Raw genomic sequence first — 19,815 nt, forward strand, 5'->3', positions numbered from 1 at the left:
AAAGAACGGTAATGGTGACAGTTTATTACCTGACGGTGGCCAAGTTTATTCTGGATATTATGTTTTTTTAAATTTTTTAAAATGTTTATTTTTGACAGAGAGAGACAGAGCATGAATGGGGAGGGTCAGAGAGAGAGGGAGACACAGAATCTGAAGTAGGCTCCAGGCTCTGAGCTGTCAGCACAGAGCCCGACACGGGGCTCGAACTCACGGACCGTGAGATCGTGACCTGAGCCGAAGTCGGACGCTTAACCGACTGAGCCACCCAGGCGCCCCTAAATGTTTATTTTATTTTTCAGAGAGAGAGAGTGGCAGAGCATGAGCAGGGGAGGGGCAGAGAGAGAGGGAGACACAGAATCTGAAACAGGCTCCAGGCTCTGAGCTGTCAGCGCAGAACCCGACACGGGGCTCGAACTCACGGACAGTGAGATCATGACCTGAGGTGAAGTCGGACACTCAACCGACTGAGCCACCCAGGCACGCTCGGTCGGTTAAGCGTCCGACTCTTGATTTTGGTTCAGGTCATGATCTCGAGGTTCATGAGTTCAAGCCCCAACAGGGCTCTGCGCTGACAGTGTGGAACCTGCTTGGAATTCTCTCTGTCTGCCCTTCTGCTGGTGTGCAATAAATAAACATTAAAAAAAAATAAGAAAAATCCACATGTAGGAATGCTCATGGCATGTTTGTGGAATATTCATAGGAAAGAGGACTCACCAGCTCCAAGGTTATCAGGTCAGAGTTCGGTGGAGGTTGGGTCATGGTGGGGAACCATGTTAAAAGAGCAGGCCAGATGGCTTCCAAAAGACAGAAAACAATGTCTACACAGACAGTGCCACTTTGGCAGGGGTGAGCTTGTAGCCTGGATGCTGGGTAGAGTTGCAGTACCTCATTTGGGAGCCGTGGAGGACTGATATTTATCCCTTTACTTTGGCCCATTTTCTGGAAAGAGAGCAGTGTCTAGAATTGGTGTTGGATGACTTCGAAAATGAGTTTCAGAGTACCAAAACAGAAACTTTGATCTTTGGGACCGTGCCTTCCCGAGGTCAGGTGCTAGCGATTTATGTTAATGTGGCAGATTGCATTTTCTCAGAATTGCTTCAGCAGTATTTCCGGTCCCATATGCTCTTCCGGAAACTTGTGACTCCCCATGAAGAGGTAGAATCTATTGCTCCTCCCATGGTGCCACCTTGACAAAGGGAATGGGGTGGAAGAGATGCTGTGTGACTGGTTCCCTTTCTGTCTGCATCTCCCCACTCTGCTCCTTGGAACCTGGCTGCCATGTTGTGAGGAAGCCCACACCACATGGGGAGGCCACATGTGGGCGGTTCTGGCCAACATCCCCGTTGCCGTCTCAGCTGTTGGTTGACACCAACTGCAGACATACGTGCGAGACTTTAGAGCACTCCAGCCCCAGCCTTTGAACCACCTTAGTTGATGTCAAGAGTGGCGGAGATGGGCTAACCCTGGCAAGCCCTGCCAGATTGTGGATTCGTGAGCAAAATTAATATTGTCATTTCTTTTTTTTCTTCTTCTTTTTTTGAAGTAGGCTTCATGCCTAGCACAGAACCCAGTGTGGGGCTTGAAGCCAGCACCCCAAGATCAACACCTGAGCTGAGATTAAGAGTTAGATGCTTAACTGACTGAGCCACCCAGGAGCCCCCCAGTATTGTCATTTTTTTTTTAATTTTTTAACGTTTAACAGAGCATGAACAGGGAAGGGGCAGAGAGAGGGAGACACAGAATTGGAAGCAGACTCCAGACTCTGAGCTGTCAGCACAGAGCCTGACGCGGGGGTCGAACTCATAAACCGCAAGATCATGACCTGAGCCAAAGTCGGACGCTTCACCAACTAAGCCACCCAGGCGCCTTAGTATTGTCATTTCTTAAGCCACTAAGTTGTGGAGTAATATCTTATGCAGCCATGGTGATTGGAACAGTCAGGTTACTAACACATCCTTAAAGGTTCCATCCCTTTATTCCTTGGGTCAGTACCCGGGATGACCATGAAGTATAAACGTCTATCTTATTTTTCCTGCTGAAACAGGACTGTAAGGGGGTAGGAGTATATCCTGAATGAGGAAGAAACTATAGGTGATAGGCCATGGGTTGAATGATTTGCATTATGGGAAATGATCCAGTGGATTGTTTTAAATTCTTTTGTATAGCACACTCCCTCGGTATCCTCTTTTCCTTCATGTGTTTTTCATCTGTCTTCTGGCTCTGTTTTGGGGAGATTTCCTCAATATCCCTAGATTTTCCTTATCTGCCAGCTCTTTTACTGAATTTCGTATGATGGAATTATCTTTTTAAATTTCCACTTACTGTTTTCTGATTTTTTTCCCATTTTCATAACATTCTTATTTTATGGGCCCACAGTATCATCTCTTCTGCATATTAAACTAAGCCGACAGGGTGGGCTGGTCTGCTTGTCTTTCTTGTTCTTTCTTCACGATGCTGGGGGCTGGATTCTTTTACTAACCTACTGTTTTGTGTGGACATTCATTTCTGTAGTTAGACTTCTTTCCTGAACGGAAAGGCTGGCTCTGGGTAAATCAGTGGGACTTGCCGACTGCCAGGTTTCACTCTGAGGGGAGTCATTTGACTAAGTGCCTCCCATATTCCAGAATTTCCCCTTGGAAGGGCATGACCTGGGATACTGGCATTTACCCCAGGTCTCCCAGCCCCATTTCTTCTCAAGTCTTTCATTCACAGCCTTTCTGCCTGATGGAAAATGCTGGACTCTGATGCTGTGAGTCCTGTTTAGAAGGCAGTCAGGTGAGATTGATGACCCAGTCCCCTGTGCTCAAGTGTCTCTTGCTCCTGTGTTCCCCGGGGCAAATGCTTCTCCAAGCACCTCATGCTGTGGCTTCTTCTGCTCTGTGACACCCATAGAGATGCTTCCACCTGTTTTCTGTCTTCAACAAATGTCCCCAAATCTCTACTGTTGGCTGGTGACTTTCCCCAGCTCTTTGCTTCTGTGGGTCCACTTTCTGTCCTTCACTGATCACTTCTGTGGGGTTCTGACGGGAGGGAAGTTACAGAGAGTCTGTCATCACCAACAATTGAGGCCAGAGCGAACAAGGTCCTTCTCAGGCCAAACCAGAGTCCCCGTCTATCTGCTGGTGAATGTGGTGTAAGGCACCCACACCGGGAGATTCTGATTTCACGGATATGGGTGTGGCTGGGGCAGTGGAGTGTTCAAAGCTCCCCAGATCAACGTGTGGCCACGTTTGAGGACCATGGTTTCAACCAAATGTGAAGACAGCTGCCCCAAGGCTCCGCTCCTGCTGTCCACTTGTATTGATTCTGAGCTTGGGGTTTCTCTCCCTGTTCCTGTTAAGTCACCAGCAATTTTTTTGCACTGTTATTTAGGTTGTGATTATTGGTGTCTGGTTTCTCGATCAATCCGAAACATTGTTTTTGATCTTTTTATCTTCCAGAAATTCTTTGGAAGTTCTGGTACGATCATGGTATCCTCTCTGGGGTTATGGGTTGTTGCTTTAAAATATGTTGTGCGTCATTTCCATGGGGTTGTGGCAGGAAGAGATGAAAAGCGTGTATTTAGCTCGTCTTCTTGACCTGGTTCAACTCTTTAGGGCATAAAATATGTAACTTTTCTTATTTTTCCCTTTGAAAGGATTTTATTATAAAAAATGTCAAACATACATAAATGTAGAGAAAATAGTACAGTGAATCTCCATGAACCAGTGAACCAGCTTCACTAATGAACAACTCCTACCCTGTCTGTCTCTCTCTACACACCGCCCTCTGATCCCGTTCCCCAGCTATGAATTATTTTGAGGCAAATCCTAGACAGCATAAATTTAATCTGTATTTCACTATGTATTTATAGGAGACAACGGCATCCCTTTTAAAACCTAACCACAGTATGAACATTTCACCTACCAAAAAAAAAAAATAATAATCCCTTAATATAAACATCCAGTTTGTTTCACATTTTTCCAACTGTCTAATAATTTTAAAATATTTCATCTATTTATTATTTTTTAAATGTTTATTTATTTTTGAGAGAGAGACAGAGCACGAGCAGGGGAGGGTAAGAGAGAGATGGAATCCGAAGCAGGCTCCGGGCTCTGAGCTGTAGGCACAGAGCCTGACGACGGGCTCAAACTCACGCACTCTGAGATCATGACCTGAGCCGAAGTCAGATGCCCAGCTGACTGAGCCACTCAGGCGCCCCATAAAGTGTTTATTTATTTTTGAGAGAGAGAGAGAGAGAGAGAGAGACAGAGTGTGAGTGGGGGAGGGGCAAAGAGAGAGGGGAACAGAGTGGAGAGGGCTCCGTGCTGACAGCAGGAAGCTCCATGCAGGTCTCAAATTCACAAACCAGGAGATCATGACCTGAGCTGAAGTTGGACGCTCAACTGACTGAGCCACCCAGGGGCCCCTGTCCTATAATTTTTTTTTTAAGTTTGCTTGAATCAGAATCCAAACAAGGTCCAAAACATTGAGATTAATAGGTCTCTTAGTCTTTAAGAAACCTTGTTTGTATACAGCTTTCTTGATATTATTCAGGTACCATGTAATTTTCCCTTTCAAATTGTACAATCCAGTGGGTTTTCTTTCTATTTTTTTTTTATTGTGGTAAAATGCACAGAACATAAAATTCACCATTTCAATCGTTTTAAGTGCCCAGGTCAGTGGCATTAAGTACACTGTCATGCAACCATACCCACTGATCACCTCCAGAACTTTTTTTTTTTTTTTTAATCTCCCCGGAACTTTTATTTAAACTGAAACTCTATCCCCATGAAACACTGACTCCCATTTTCCTTCTCCCAGCTCCTGGCAACCACCACTACACTCTGTCATTATGATTTTGACTATAAACTAGAATAATACAGGACTCGTCTTTTTGTGACTGGCTTATTTCATTTAGCATAATGTTCTGGAGGTTCATCCATGTTGTAGCAGGTGTCAGAATTTCCTTCCTTTTTAAAGCTGAATAATACTTCATGTGTGTGTGTATATATACACACACATTATATTTCTCCACTCCTCTGTTGACGGTCACTCGGGTAGCTTCCACATTTTAGCGATTGTAAATAATGCTGCTGTGAACGTGGGGGGACAAATATCTCTTCAAGACCCTGCTTTCCATTCTCTTGGGTATAGACCCAGTGGAATTGTGGGATCATACACATTTTTCATTTTTTGAGGAACCTCCATACTGTTTTCTATAGTGGCTGTAGCATTTTACATTCCCACCAATGGTGCCCAAGGGTTCCAATTTTTCCACATTCTTCTCAATACTTTTCTTCCTTCCTTCTTTTCTTCTTTTTTCTTTCTTTCTTTCTTTCTTTCTTTCTTTCTTTCTTTCTTTCTTTCTTTCTTGTTATTATTATTTTATAGTAGCCATCCTAATGACTGTGAGGTGGTATTTCCTCACAGTTTTTTAAAAAAAAATTTTTTTTTTCAACGTTTTATTTATTTTTGGGACAGAGAGAGACAGAGCATGAACGGGGGAGGGGCAGAGAGAGAGGGAGACACAGAATCGGAAACAGGCTCCAGGCTCTGAGCCATCAGCCCAGAGCCCGACGCGGGGCTCGAACTCACGGACCGCAAGATCGTGACCTGGCTGAAGTTGGACGCCCAACCGACTGCGCCACCCAGGCGCCCCTCCTCACAGTTTTGATTTGCATTTTCCAGCATTCAGTTGAGCATCTTTTCACATGCTTATTGGCCATTTGTAGTTCTTCTTTGGAGAAATGCTTAAGTCCTTTGCCCATTTTTGAACTGGGTTTTTTTTTTTTTTTTAGTTGTTGAGGGTTTCTCATAATCTCTTTTACCCTATAAATTCCTCCCTCATCTCTTTTGCTTTGATTCGCTATTTGTTTGCTGTAGAAACTGGGTTGTTTGTGCTGTAGAGTTTCAGATGGCCTGATGTTGCTGACTGCATCCCTGAGGTATTACCGTGTTCCGCTGCCCGTATATTTCTTTTCGATCTAAATGTTTGACCACCGGGTGCCTGGCTGGCTCAGTTGGTAGAGTGTGCAACTCTTGATCTCGGGGTTGTGAGTTCCAGCCCCGTGCTGGGTGTAGAGATGACTTAAGAAAAATAATCTTAAAAACAAATATTGGATCACACCTGGGTATGATTTTTTGGGCAAGAACCCACTGTAGGCGGTGGTGTGTACGTCAGTTAGCAAGTACATAGTGTCTGATGGCTTCTCTTGTCATGCTACGAGCCACCGACAACTTGGATCCGCTAACTCACTGGGACTTCCAAAACAGTGGTACTCTAATCCTCTCCTTCCTTTTTCAGTAATTGGAATGCTCTTATAAGGAGGCTCTTCCCTCCTCACAAACTATTTGGTCGCTCTGAGAATAGGAAAGGTAGAAAGAATTGTTTCTTTGCCTTTATTTACCAGTCTTCGAAATAGTGTGCTGGGATCTTAGTATTCTCTAAAGGTGACTAATCACTGAGGTGTTTTGTTTTGTTTTTTAAAGTCTCATTATGGACATTTGGATGTCTATATATTTGATGAGATTCAATCCATGGAGATACTTCACTGATCCTCAGATTACCCCACCTTTGGCCAATAAGAACCAATCTTAGGTGGCTCCTGATATTACACTATTAGTTCTCTGTAGTTTCCTTGCTTTTGTAGGACAGTATGTCCCAGGCTCATGCAGTATATTTCATGTTCCAGACCTGAGATTTTTTTTTTTTTTTTAAGGTGCCTTGGTTCTTTTTAGTGTGGTATGGAATTTGAAGACCATAATCTGGGCACTAGGGCTATTCAATGTTAATGGGCTGGTCACATTAGAATATATGTATTTATTTTTAGTTCTGGAGGCTGGGAAGGCCAAGATCAAGGTGCTGGCAGGCTGGCAGATTTAGTTCTAGGGAGGGCCTTCTTTCTTTTTTAGATTTTATTTTTAAGTAATCTCTACACCCACCATGGGACTCAAACTTACAACCCTGAAATCAAGAGTCACACGCTCTACCAAAAACTGAGCCAGCCAGGCACCCCCTTGTATTTATTTTTAAATTAAAAAAAACAAAACATTTATTTTTGAGACAGAGACAGAGACAGAGCATGAGTGGGGGAGGGGCAGAGGGAGGGAGACACAGAATCCCAACAAAGCAGGCTCCAGGCTCTGAGCTGTCATCACAGAGCCCGACGTGGGGCTCGAACCTACAAACCATGAGATCATGACCTGAGCCGAAGTTGGATGCTTCATCAGCTGAGCTACCCAGGCACCCCTATTTATTTTTAAAGATAAATTATATCATAAATGCATACTTTCACTTCAGTTCACAAACAAGACTATAGGATTTTTTAAAAATGTTTATTTATTTATTTTGGGAGAGAGATTGAGCAGTGGAGGGGCAGGGAGAGAGGGAGACAGAAATCCCAAGCAGGCTTCGCATTGTCAGTGCAGAGCCCAACATTGGGCTTAAATCCACAAACCGTGAAATTGTGACCCAAGCCGAAATCAGGAGTCAGATGCTTAACCAACTGAGCCCCCCAGGTGGTCCCCCAGGACTACAGGATTTTTATTGACGTCATCTTACTTCTGTATTTTCTTTCTTCCATCCCCAAATCCTAGTTCTCAATGACACCAACATAATTCATCGTGTGTTTCATCCCATAGGATAAACACAACAGCTTCAAAATAACCATGCCCACACTATAATCAAGAACGTATTTCACTAGGCACATGTGGTGAAATTAACATGTTTTAAGTCTCTTGGAATGGTGTCTCTGACAATTTCGCTGCCACTGGAATTTACAGTGGGTTGTTTTCATTTGATTTTTGATTTTTAGGGAATGCTTTTCCATTTTTCCTTTTGCATTTCATTCTGCTTCATAATTATGCAAACCATTTGGTGATTCCACAATTTGATATGGTTCTAAAATCAAATCTACCAAAAAGATATTCAAGGAGAGGCACCTGGGTTAGTTAACACAGTCAGTTAAGCATCTGACTTTGGCTCAGTTCATGATTTCATGGTTTGTGAGTTCAAGCCCTGCATTGGGCTCTGTGCTGAAAGGGCAGAGCCCACATTGGATCCTCTGTCTCCCTCTCTCTCTGCCCTTCCTTTGCTCTCTCTCTCTCTCAAAAATAAATGTTAAAAAAAAAAAGATATTCAAGGAAATCTAGGTTCTACAATCACCCCTTCTGATCTGTTATCTCCCTACTTCCGTTGTTACCCCACTATTCCTTTTCTTTTAAAAACATAAATAAAAATGTGGATATATTTGTATTCCTTCTGTTTTTTAATTTAACTTTATTTTTTACTTTTTAAAATTTACATCCAAATTAGTATATAGTGAAGCAATGATTTCAGTAGATTCCTTAATGCCCCTTACCCATTTAGCCCATCCCCCCCCCCCCACAACCCCTCCAGCAACCCTGTTTGTTCTCCATATTTTGTTTTGTCCCCTTCCGTGTTTTTATATTATTTTTGTTTCCCTTCCCTTATGTTCATCTGTTTTGTCTCTTAAAGTCCTCATATGAGTGAAGTCATATGTTTTTTAAATTTTTTAAATGTTTCTTTAATTTTGAGAGAGACACAGCACAAGCAGGGGAGGGGCAGAGAGAGGGGCAGAGAGAGGGAGACACAGAATCCAAAGCAGGCTCCAGGCTCTGAGCTATCAGCATAGAGCCCAACACGGGGCTCGAACTCAGGAACTGCAAGATCATGACCTGAGCCAGATGCTTAACTGACTGAGCCACGCAGGTGCTCCTTTATTCCTCCTGTTTTTAAATTCCTCCTGTTTCCTCTGTCTTCCTTTTTTCACTTATCCATATATCCTAGAGATTACCATATTATAATGTAAAGAGTCCCCATTCCTTTCTACAGATGCACAGAAATGTATAGAGGTGTATTTACTTTTTTTTTTTTTTTTGTAAATAAATTTGGATCTTACTGCATATAGAATTTTGCATCTTCTTTTTCATTAAGTATTTCATTAAGTATTAAAATAGCATTTCCCCTTTCAAAATTGTTTTTTAATGATTGCATAGTATTTATATGCATATCATTGCATATGAAAGCACAAACTTTATTTTAAAATTCTTTGATAGTGTCTCCATATATGTGGGTGTGTTTGCCTTGACCAGTGGTTCTTGAAGACTCTTCTGTTAGATTTCTAAGCTAGTTGCTATGGCCACACCCATTTTCTGGCATACTTTTCTCTCTGAAGTTACCTGAGACTCTAGGGAAGAAAGAAACAGAACTCTCTTCCTGCTTTGCAAAGGGAAAATTTACATCCAACTTTCTCTTCTCCCCCCCCCCCCCCCCCCCCGCCCCAGCTTTCTCTCCTAATATTCTTTCCCTGCCTCTGAGTGCTCTCCAGGCTCCTGGGAAATCTGAATTCTCTACTTGTCATAAAAAAGTTAAAGATTCTTGTCTTAAAGAATCAAACTTAAGATTTGCTAGTTGAGGCTTGAAAGAGCTGTATTTCTTAAGTGTTTATCTAGTTTTTTCCAACTTGTTGGCCATTTTAGAAATCTTGAAGGCAGAAAGATAGCAAAAGTCTGAAAAAATAAATACTTTTAATTCTTATCTTTAAAGCACATTTAAAAATTTTTTATAGCGTTTATTTATTGGGGCACCTGTGTGGCTCAGTCGGTTAAGCGGCTGACTTTGGCTCAGGTCACGATCTCGCGGTTTGTGGGTTCGAGCCCTACGTCTGGGCTCTGTGCTGACAGCTCGGAGCCTGCAGCCTGCTTCGGAATCTGTGTCTCCCTCCCTCTCTGACCCTCCCCCGTTCATGCTCTGTCTCTCTCTGTCTCAAAAATAAATAAACGTTAAAAACATTTTAAATAAAATGTTTATTTATTTTTGAGAGAGAGAGAGACAGAGGGTGAGCAAGGGAGGGGCAGAGAGGGAGGGAGACACAGAATCCGAAGCAGGCTGCAGGCTCCGAGCTGTCAGCACAGAGCCTGACACAGACTTGAACTCACAAATGGTGAGATCACGACCTGAGCCGAAGTCGGCCGCTTAACCGACTGAGCCACACAGGTGCCCCTAAAGCACACTTTAAAAGACAGTTTTGCAAGCATTTCCAAGTAGATTTTATTTATTATTTTAATGTTTCTTTTTATTTTGAGATAGTGTGAGCAGGGGAGGGGCAGAGAGAGAGGGTAAGAGAGAGAGAATCCCAAGCAGGGTCCGTGCTTAGCATGGAGCCTGACACTGGGCTTCATCTCACAACCATTAGATCGTGACCTGAGCCAAAATCAAGAGTTGGGCACTTAACCAACTGAGCCAGCCAAGGCGCCCCAATTCAAGTACGCCTTAAAGTGAATTTGTGGGCCATTAAAATGACTAAATATTTTAATGATGTAAGTTAATTTCCAAATTTGAAAACTTAGTTTGGCTTCCATTAAGATGGTAACGAAATACAGTAATATTAATTCATGGGATGAAGTTTTTGTTAATGAAGAGTGTAGAGCTTTAACTTCTAGTGACAGCACACGCTCACCAGGCTGTGAACCCACCCTCGTAATTTCAGATCCTCTATCTGTTCCAATGGTCTAGGGAAAAAGTTAATTTGACAAAGATTCCCAAAGTTAAATAATTTAAAGAACAGCTCTGATATTTTGGGAAGCAGAACTGAACAAATTTTGTTACATTTGGCTTTAAAGAAGTACCTTAAGTTTTTGTTGAAGGAGTTTTATTTCCATTTGCAGAGTCTTTGTAGCTGCCTGGGCTGCTAACGTCTTCCGGTTCTCAGTGGCCAACTGCCGATTAAAGACTCTATTGTTCAGCCTCAACTGTTTTTCCAAGCTCTGAAAACAGTATATATTTTAACTCTTCTGTAACCAATGTAGTATTGTTAACAAAGTTCAACTGTATTGGAACTAATTGCATTTACGAGAAGTGCACAGTTTTAACTTAATACAACTTTAGCGCACGGCGGGTGCAGGGGACATACGTTAGAGCTGAACATAACCACACGCACAAATACAAAAGCCGAAAAACCCACATATTCCAACTCTAGAGAATAAATATGTATGGAACCCAATGATTTTCACACCCCTGATTTTGATTAAAAACATAACCTTTGAACACTTCCTGAAAATTAATAAATATAACCAACGCCATGCTTTAAAACTCAACCCACGTAGCTGTGCCAACTCCAAGACCTGCTAACGCGACAGGTGTGCACCGGGCCCTGTCCCGCCTCGTCCGCCGGGGGGCGGGCCAGCAGCAGGGCAGCCGCGCATGCGTGAGTCTCGGATGCCTGGTCCCAGAAGCTCCCGCAGGGGTCACAGCCCCGCCCCTCCCCCCCCCCCCCCCCCCCGGGATAAAGGAATTCCCTGTCAGGGTTTCCCTCCCCAGGGATAAAGGAATTCTCAGACCAGGAGAGGTTGGGCAGCTGCAGGCCATCCGTGCCCAGGGCTCACTGGTGCGCGGGCACCTCCTCAGCAGTTTTTTTGCAGAACTCTTTGATCTGGACTTTGACAGAGGCTTGACCAAAAGGCCTTTTCTTTCCTTTTGTCTTTTTTCCCATTAAGTGCATTTCCCCCCATATTAATATTAATACTCTGTCATTAAAGAAAAGTGGGCAATATGGTAAGCTGAGAGGATGAAATAATCAGTAAAAATCCCAGTCCCCAAAGTATTAACACTAAAGAAAAATACCGACATGTTTTGTTTGGCTCGTCAACATTTTCTCCCCCAGCAAATGCCCTACAACCAACCAAATTTCTCACACAACCAAATGCTTCTGATAAGAAAAGGGTTCTTGAATTCTTTTTGGTTTGGGTTACAGCTACAAAAAACATGAACTAATTCACATGTATACATAAAAAATAGGTAGGTGAGATACAACTACATTTACTTGACAGACGTGAGCTAACATGGGTCCGCTATTAACTCAGGAGGCCAAATAATCGGACTTTTCTACATTATTTATGTGACTGAAAATGCGGCTGCTCGTCATTTTCTGTAGTTCACATATCCACTTCGTGGGAGGAAGTTCTCCTTGAAAACAGAGGATTTTTACCAAAGAAGAAATAAATAATAAGGAAGTGGATGAAATGAACTTGATATTTTCTTATTATTTCAAGTTTGTAAAAAATACTTGCCTCTCACCGTCATTTAAATAATAAGGAATTAAACAGTAACCTAATTTTATTTATGTTTATGTCCGTAGAGACCAAGAACTAACACACAAAAAATTCTCAGTATAATCAGGATGTTCCCCCAAATCATCCCTCATAGAGCAGTCTCCAAGACTTTGACACCCACGTGCTATTCTAGAAAATCAGCCCATTCATTAGATGATTTTAATTCCTTTCCCCCTGCTCAGTTCCCAGGAGCATTCTCCGGGAAACACTTCTGTTTCCAGCCTACCAACAATGTCTCTGCGGTAGTGACTAGACAGCTGACCAGGGGGAGTGCAAGGAGAGGGGCTGGAGATGCGGGGGGCAGGCTTTTAGGGAAGCGGGTCTTTAATAAACAGATTCGAGGAGAAGAAGGTTGGCTTCTAAGAGGTTTCACACAACCCAACCCAACACCTTTCCAGCACATGAGCACACTTACAGAATGGTCATTTCCAGACGAACGAGCCTGGCCACAACAGAAGGGACATCTCCCCCTGCCCCGCCCCCTGTCCCTCCCCGCCCCCCCCCCCCCCCCCCCCCGCACTGGACGCCATCACTGGTGTGGCCTGTGAGCAAAGCAGCTGGGAATGCTTCACTGCACGGGGGCAAGTGTGACACACGTGTACTCTGCATATCGTTCTTGGGACATTACAATTTCTAGGCTTCTGAAATACGGACCTGTATTTTTTTGTTGTTTGCCTCTGTTTTCGTTGTGAGAACAGACAATTTTTGAGTGAGTTCTTCCCTCTCTGCAAGATTTTTGTCTTCAGAAAGCCTCTGCAGCTCCTGCAAGGAGTCTTTAGTCTTCAGCAGCTCACTGTCGGTTTCTCGAAGTTTCCTGGATGCACTTCTTTCCTTTTCCTGGGATTTCCTAAGTAGCTGCCTTAAGTTTTTGACTTCATTCTGATGTTTTACCATAATTTGAGGTAGATTATTTTGTGAATTCTCATATTTCCCTATTGCTTTCAAGTGCCTAAGCTGAAGATGTTTCAAAAATTGGTTTTCTATGACCGTGGCTTCCAATTTACGACGTATATCACATAGTTCGTTTTTGAGCTCTTTAATCTTCTGGAGCCTTGCTGAGAGGATGTGATGAGTCATAGCATCTCTTCTTTGGGCAATCACATTGTTCTGAGCATTTAAAAGTGGCGCATTCCAGTTGTGCTTTTTTTCAACTGAGATTTCCTTCTGGCCTGCGTGAGCAGATAATCCAGTTTGTTACTAGTCATATAGATAGAGATATGCAGATATGCGCATATGTGTTACCCCCACCTGCACCCCGCACACATACAAGGCGAACGAACATGTAATATAGACGTGCTTCAGGTAGGGACTTCATATATAGACACCTCATTTCAGGTCAGTAGTCGTCTTTTTTACAGCTAGGGATTACGACTCATTTGTCTAAGGTCACAGAACCACAAAGTGGCATAGAATGGATGGAAAACCAGGCTTTCTTTGACTGTAAAACCTGTACTTATTTCTATTATTAAAGTTCTATTAAAAACCACAATAATAGATAACATTTACTAAGGGCTTACCACATGTTAAACATTGAACTAAATGCTATATGTAGATTATCTCATATAATCCTTCCAATAATATGTTATGAGGCAATTCGAGTGTAACATGAGAGCCCAGTGTTATATATGAAGATCTCCTGTATTCAAAAAGAGCCTTAGAAAGCCATTGAACTGCTTAGACTGTGTGTACGATATTCCATTTCTCAGTAAATCCAACATAGCTAAGTTTTCCTGTTACCTTGGGCTCTAAAGGAAGTAGTTAGTTGGCTTGTATTCAGAAGTCTATTTCAAACAAAATGTATCTAAACAATGTCACATCAAGCTTATGTAACTGAGTTGTGTCAAATGTATGTGTAACGTCACTGCATTATTATCCCATTTTAAAGATGAACAAACGGATGCTTCGCGACATCCCTGCTTGATGGGCACACAGCTAGTCAGTGGTGAAATGGAACCCATGTCTGTGTGCCTGTGCTACTGCCCCATATGTATGTGCATTTGCATGACATTTACATGTGTTTATGTGCATACTGTGTATGTGCGTGTGCACGTTAGTATATCTATATTCTTTTTTTAGTTTATTGATTTATATTGAGAGAGAGAGAGAGAGAGACTGCATGAGCAGGGGAGGGGCAAAGAGAGAAGAGAGAGAGAATCCCAAGCAGGCTCCACACTCCCAGCATGGAGCCTGACTCAGGGCTCGATATCATGAACCGTGAGGTCATGACTTGAGCTGAAATCAAGAGTCAGATGCTTAATCAACTGAGCCACCCAGGAGCCCCTAGTATATCTGTATTATGAGAGAGACTGAAACTGGATTCTAGAATCTAAAAAAAAATATGGTCCTCATCCTGGAGAGAGAAAGCATCTAGTGGCCAGTGTCACTGGAGTCCTAGCCTTAAGCTGTTGCCCACATGTGGACACGTCACCTGAGACACGGCTTAATATGTTTGGTGTAGGTGGTGGAAAAGGTGATTCTGCCTGTGATGGAAATCACGAGCCAACAGAAATGGAAGGTGCTTCCTGGGGACAAGGCATCTCAATTGTGACTGTGACAGAACACATAGATGTGGCAATGATTACAGTATCCGTATCACATCAGTAATCAATGGGCAGTCTTTACAACTGTGCCCCCACAGGTCTTTATCTTCCCACTGGGAACGATTCAGTAAAGGCTGTGGTTGAACGTTTGAGTATTTTGGAATAGGTTTTTGAGCACATTGAAAATTGGAAAGCAGAGGTCAACCTCTGAGGCTGGGCACTGGCTGGGAAGGGCCCAGACCCAGGTGGATCAGGCTGGATTAAAACAGTGGGTGGGGTGGGGTGGGGACTGTCATGTTCTACACCACGTCCAGCATGACCGAAACTTGACTCCCAACTTACAATGTCTCACTACTCTTGGGTGATGTGTTTCCCGGAGGAGAGAGGGCTCTCCCTGAGACTAGAAGGATGAGGGTGGTGGGTTCTGTGGGCTGTGGAGGCTTATGTCCCTGATATATGCTGTGCTCAAGTGACAGGAGGACAGAGGCAGCATGAATGGGTGCTTGGGGACTAATCCCTGTGGCCATGGGCACACCTGCCAAGGTCCCAGGTTGAGATGTACATACAGGGCATGTGTACTTTGAAAACAGGAGGTGACCCCATGTGCTTGGACAAGGAATGTTTGTGATGCAAATGAAGGACCAGAAGCCCTTCCCCAAGTGTCCGGTCTGTGTAAAGCCACCCAAACTCCCTCCTTCCCCCAAACACATCTGAGACTGAATTGTTTGCCTACCCTAGCTGGTGCTTGGGGGAGGATGAACCAGATTTACTTGCTTCAGAAGATAAACATACCACTTGTATTTGAGTGACATAGAATAAATTTATTCTATAGACATTATGCATACTTGTATACTAATCAAGGTTATGGAAAACGGAAATAGAGTTTAGTCCTTAATGATTTTGCATCTCATTATACTAACCCCTGCCTGGTAAGAATGACCAAATTTATCATTTCTATCTCATTTCATGTAGTGAGGCAGATTTAGCCCAATGATTAAACTACTCTTAATGAAGTGACAAAATTAATTTTGGCTGCTCCCAATTTATGACCAGGTGTTTCGCATAAAGAACTCAATAAATACTTGTGGAATAAATAAATGAGGAAACAATTTTTAAAAGTTAAATTGTCAGGCACTTAGAACTCAAAGTGCAGTTCGTGTAGAAATAGTGTTATAAATGCTAACAGCCTTTCATACAGCCCCACGGAAGTGTAGAATCAATACAAAGTGTAGTGTATAGATCTATGATCCCTGTCATAAAACCTTGGAGCCAGACTGTTTTTGAATTATTATTATTATTATTATTATTTTGGTGCATATACAGTATTTCCCATAGACTTTCCAGTAGGGCTGGGAATAGCATACTTTAATCAAAGAATATTTTTGTGAAATATGTGGCTATTCACACTAACTGAAATAAAGATCAGTCTCATGTTAGTTCAGATCTGGTTTTTGTTGCTGAATCAGTTTAGGTACCAAAGATATAAAAACTGTTTGTTTTTCAGAGTTTTGTAAATTCAGACGTGGATAGGGGATCATAACCACGATGGAGCCTAACCACGATGTAGTTTCTGTTGTGATAATCTCTTCCAAATGCCACAAACAGACTTCTTTTGACAGAGTCCCATGTGACAGGAGGAACTAGGCTTTTCATCTTCTACCCTCGGCCTTGACCGTGAGCATAAGACTCCTACCTCTCTAGAAAAGGAGCTTTTAGCCTTTTGAGAATCTGGTGGAAGCTCATGGGTCCTTCTCCCTAGAAGAGTTCACAAATGTAAATAGACACAAAAAATGCAAAGATTTTCATGCAGCCCAGAGATATGCGACTAAGATGAAGAATCCCTACCCTATAGCTGGGAAGAAGGGGACCTGAAGGTTCTAGATGACTCTGAGGTAGCAGAGGGAGTCCTAGGCACACCTGGTCACAGGGGGCTGGCGGGGGGGAGACACGGGGTACACCTGACAGCAGACATGCTCTCCACATAGTATTGACGTAGTTTCCAGCTGTTCACTGATGGCAGTTCCGATGGCCACAGCCGAAGAAAGTTTCAGCCATTTCCATATTAGGAATATTTATAAGTCCAGGATTGCCTAAAATGGGAGGAGGTGTTCACAGTCTGGGCAGGGAGGCAGGGAGTGAGGTCAAGGACATCACAAGGCTACTTCCATTTGGACAGTTAGGAACTGGTGTCGGTACTCTTACAGTCCACAAGGGAATGAATGACCTTGTTAACAGCCTTTTGAACCACCTCTGTCTCAAAAGATGATCTTTGCCTCACCGGACTTGTAGACCATCCTCTTGGGGTGCTGACTCGGGTATTTACAGTGCATTGGCCATTCAAACCTTGATTCTTCAGCTGGGATGCGAGGCAAGAGGCCAGCAAAGTCCAAGTGTCGTGGTACTCTGTAACAAGGCCACCTGTCAACTGAAAACGGAACTAACCTCACTAGTAGGCTCCAGCAGGGTAAGTTGTACAAGAGGGCTAGGTTTTTTGTTTTCAGCCTAACTTCCTGCCATCTTGTAATCATTCCCAATTTCTCTATTTCCTTCCATACAAGTTCATTTATTTATTTATTTTTTTTTAATTTTTTTTTTAATTTTTTTAATTTTTTTTTCAACGTTTATTCATTTTTGGGACAGAGAGAGACAGAGCATGAACGGGGGAGGGGCAGAGAGAGAGGGAGACACAGAATCGGAAACAGGCTCCAGGCTCTGAGCCATCAGCCCAGAGCCTGACGCGGGGCTCGAACTCACGGACCGCGAGATCGTGACCTGGTTGAAGTCGGACGCTTAACCGACTGCGCCACCCAGGCGCCCCCCATACAAGTTCATTTATAAACACACATTTGAAATAGGGGACAACAATAAAACTGAATAGGGACGACTCCAAATACTAGTGCATTAAATAATAATGTCATTGGGAACAGAAGGTTGGTCTTGCTTGGGAAATTTGGCTTCTTACCTTTAGGTTGGGAGACTTTAGAGACATACGTTTTCTTCTTGTTCTTTTTTTCTCTAATCGTAGTCTTCTCTAAATAATTTCTATTACGAGCTGTTTCAGAACATTCAGAGAGAAAGTCTTCTGAATAATCACAGGGAGAACTTAAACTTCTGCAGGAACACGGAGATCTGCTGTAATCCACACTCCTATCAGAAGCGTGACTGGGGCTGCCTCTTGAACAGTCACCTGCGTCCTGGGTTCCCGTGCACTCTGCAGACCTCCTCCTGGGTCCTAAGGCCACACAGGGGAGGTGCTCATCTACACTTGTTTCTGCTGGATCAGCCAGAGACATAGCAAAACCTGATAGGAGAAAAGTGTTTTCAGATTTATAGCTATTGACATTAAAATGAACCTCTGCTTTACTATATTTAACTATAAGTGGATCATTAGGAATGGGAAACACCACATCTTGTGGAAGTATTTTCTGGAAAAAATCTCAGTTGGGTTTTGTTTTTTTCTTTGACATAAAATGTAAGACCCCTGAGACAAACTTTGGTGAGACTCTATTCACAGGTAATACAAGACAAAGTTCACATCAGAGGACAACAATGACAGCAATTTGTGAATTAGTGAATTGCATCTTCATTCTCTAAGAATGTTGCAAGATTTTTGCCTTGAAGAAAACGACAGTACTTGGTAAGCTTGGATGGCTGGTATGAAATGCAATACTTAGGAAATTCAGACATATTTGTGGAGATGGACACACTTTTATTTATTAGTGATGAAATCACTTTTGAGATGAAACATACAGCATAGAATATAACAAATTAATCTACTACTTTTTTAGAGTTAATACTTGTTTTAAATTAAGAGTAATAGTGGATCCCAGGGATATAAACTTGATCCATAATTACAAGGCTTGTCATATTTTAATTAAAAAAATGTGCTTTCCTTTCTGTGCTCCATTTGGACTATTATAACATGAATAGGACCTCCCCCGATTACAGCTACATGATGACAGAAAACAATTCAGGAAAAAATGTGATTTGCATGGAAAATTATCCCATTGTTGGAACATTTCTGAAGACAGTCCACCCAGTGGAAAATTTACATTTGTTTAATAAAGAACTGATCATACTTTTGCAGCTACACAAAGACCAAACTTTTATAATAATGGATTTGGAAAAATCAAAACCAAGTTTGTCTAATTATTAGAAATTTAATCATTCAATGTGAAAAATCAAAACCTTACTTGGGAGTTAAACAAGACTAAAGCGGACTTCGAAGCAATGTGTTTAAAAACTAAAAATGAGGGGCGCCTGGGTGGCGCAGTCGGTTAAGCGTCCGACTTCAGCCAGGTCACGATCTCGCGGTCCGTGAGTTCGAGCCCCGCGTCAGGCTCTGGGCTGATGGCTCGGAGCCTGGAGCCTGTTTCCGATTCTGTGTCTCCTTCTCTCTCTGCCCCTCCCCCGTTCATGCTCTGTCTCTCTCTGTCCCAAAAATAAATAAATGTTGAAAAAAAAAATTAAAAAAAAAAAAAACTAAAAATGAAATGAAATTTGATGATGTGATCCTAATTTCTCATCAGGGACGAAAGCTACCATGTAGTCCAAAGTCCTTGTAACCAAAGGCCATGACTGAAAAACTAATTAAGACCCAGACATAGTCACTTTTATTTCGGTTAGATTTGGTTCAAATTAAGTGCAACAGAAGGTTTAATAAACATAGCAGGTCTTCATTTGTAGGTCAGGAATGTTTTACTGCAGTGAATTACTCCCCAAAGCAACGTCACACATCACTGCAGGGTTCTATGCATCTAGAATAACTTCTCGGCACTTTGCTGCTAGCACCTGCTTGACATTCAGTGAAAACAAAGGTACTGTAGTTTACTTCCACTTTATTTTTAAATTCTTGGTATAGAGCCTAGGCAGTAGTATTGAACTTGATTCAGCTGAATAATCTGTGTGACCAGTAAGGCTAGATGACAAGGTCTCTCACACAGACTCTCCTACACACGCCCCACGAGGTCTGCAATCCTCCATCCAGATTCTCGTTTGATCTAAGGACCCTGGGAGACATGATGGCCCGCAGCTAAATTCACACTCCCTAAGAATACAAAAGTTTCACAGGAAAGTTAGTTCTCTAAGGTACAATGAGTCCAGCTCCAAGATAGCTCAGGACAGCGACTATACTATACGTAGCTTTCACATGCCCTTGTCC

General features: G+C 42.6%; 1 protein-coding gene across 2 annotated transcripts in view; it reads right to left on the reverse strand.

Moving 5' to 3' along the window:
* The window catches only part of LCA5L (lebercilin LCA5 like), a 29,494-nt gene extending 11,547 nt beyond the window's left edge, over positions 1 to 17,947 (reverse strand). The window contains exons 1-4 of one of the 2 annotated variants that reach the window (XM_047099848.1): positions 17,617 to 17,947; positions 16,933 to 17,079; positions 12,769 to 13,283; positions 10,633 to 10,770 (exon numbers count right to left, since the gene is read on the reverse strand). In XM_047099848.1, coding sequence (XP_046955804.1) covers positions 10,633 to 10,770; positions 12,769 to 13,283; positions 16,933 to 17,079; positions 17,617 to 17,947 — 1,131 coding nt within the window. The remainder of the gene's footprint in view (positions 1 to 10,632; positions 10,771 to 12,768; positions 13,284 to 16,932; positions 17,080 to 17,616) is intronic. The other variant, XM_047099849.1, reaches the window with a different exon arrangement.
* Positions 17,948 to 19,815: the final 1,868 nt, after the last annotated feature.

The sequence above is a fragment of the Lynx rufus genome, unplaced genomic scaffold, assembly GCF_022079265.1.
Source record: "Lynx rufus isolate CCGP_SWC_20201006 ecotype Redwood Valley unplaced genomic scaffold, mLynRuf1.p SCAF_5, whole genome shotgun sequence".
Classification (NCBI taxonomy): domain Eukaryota; kingdom Metazoa; phylum Chordata; class Mammalia; order Carnivora; family Felidae; genus Lynx; species Lynx rufus.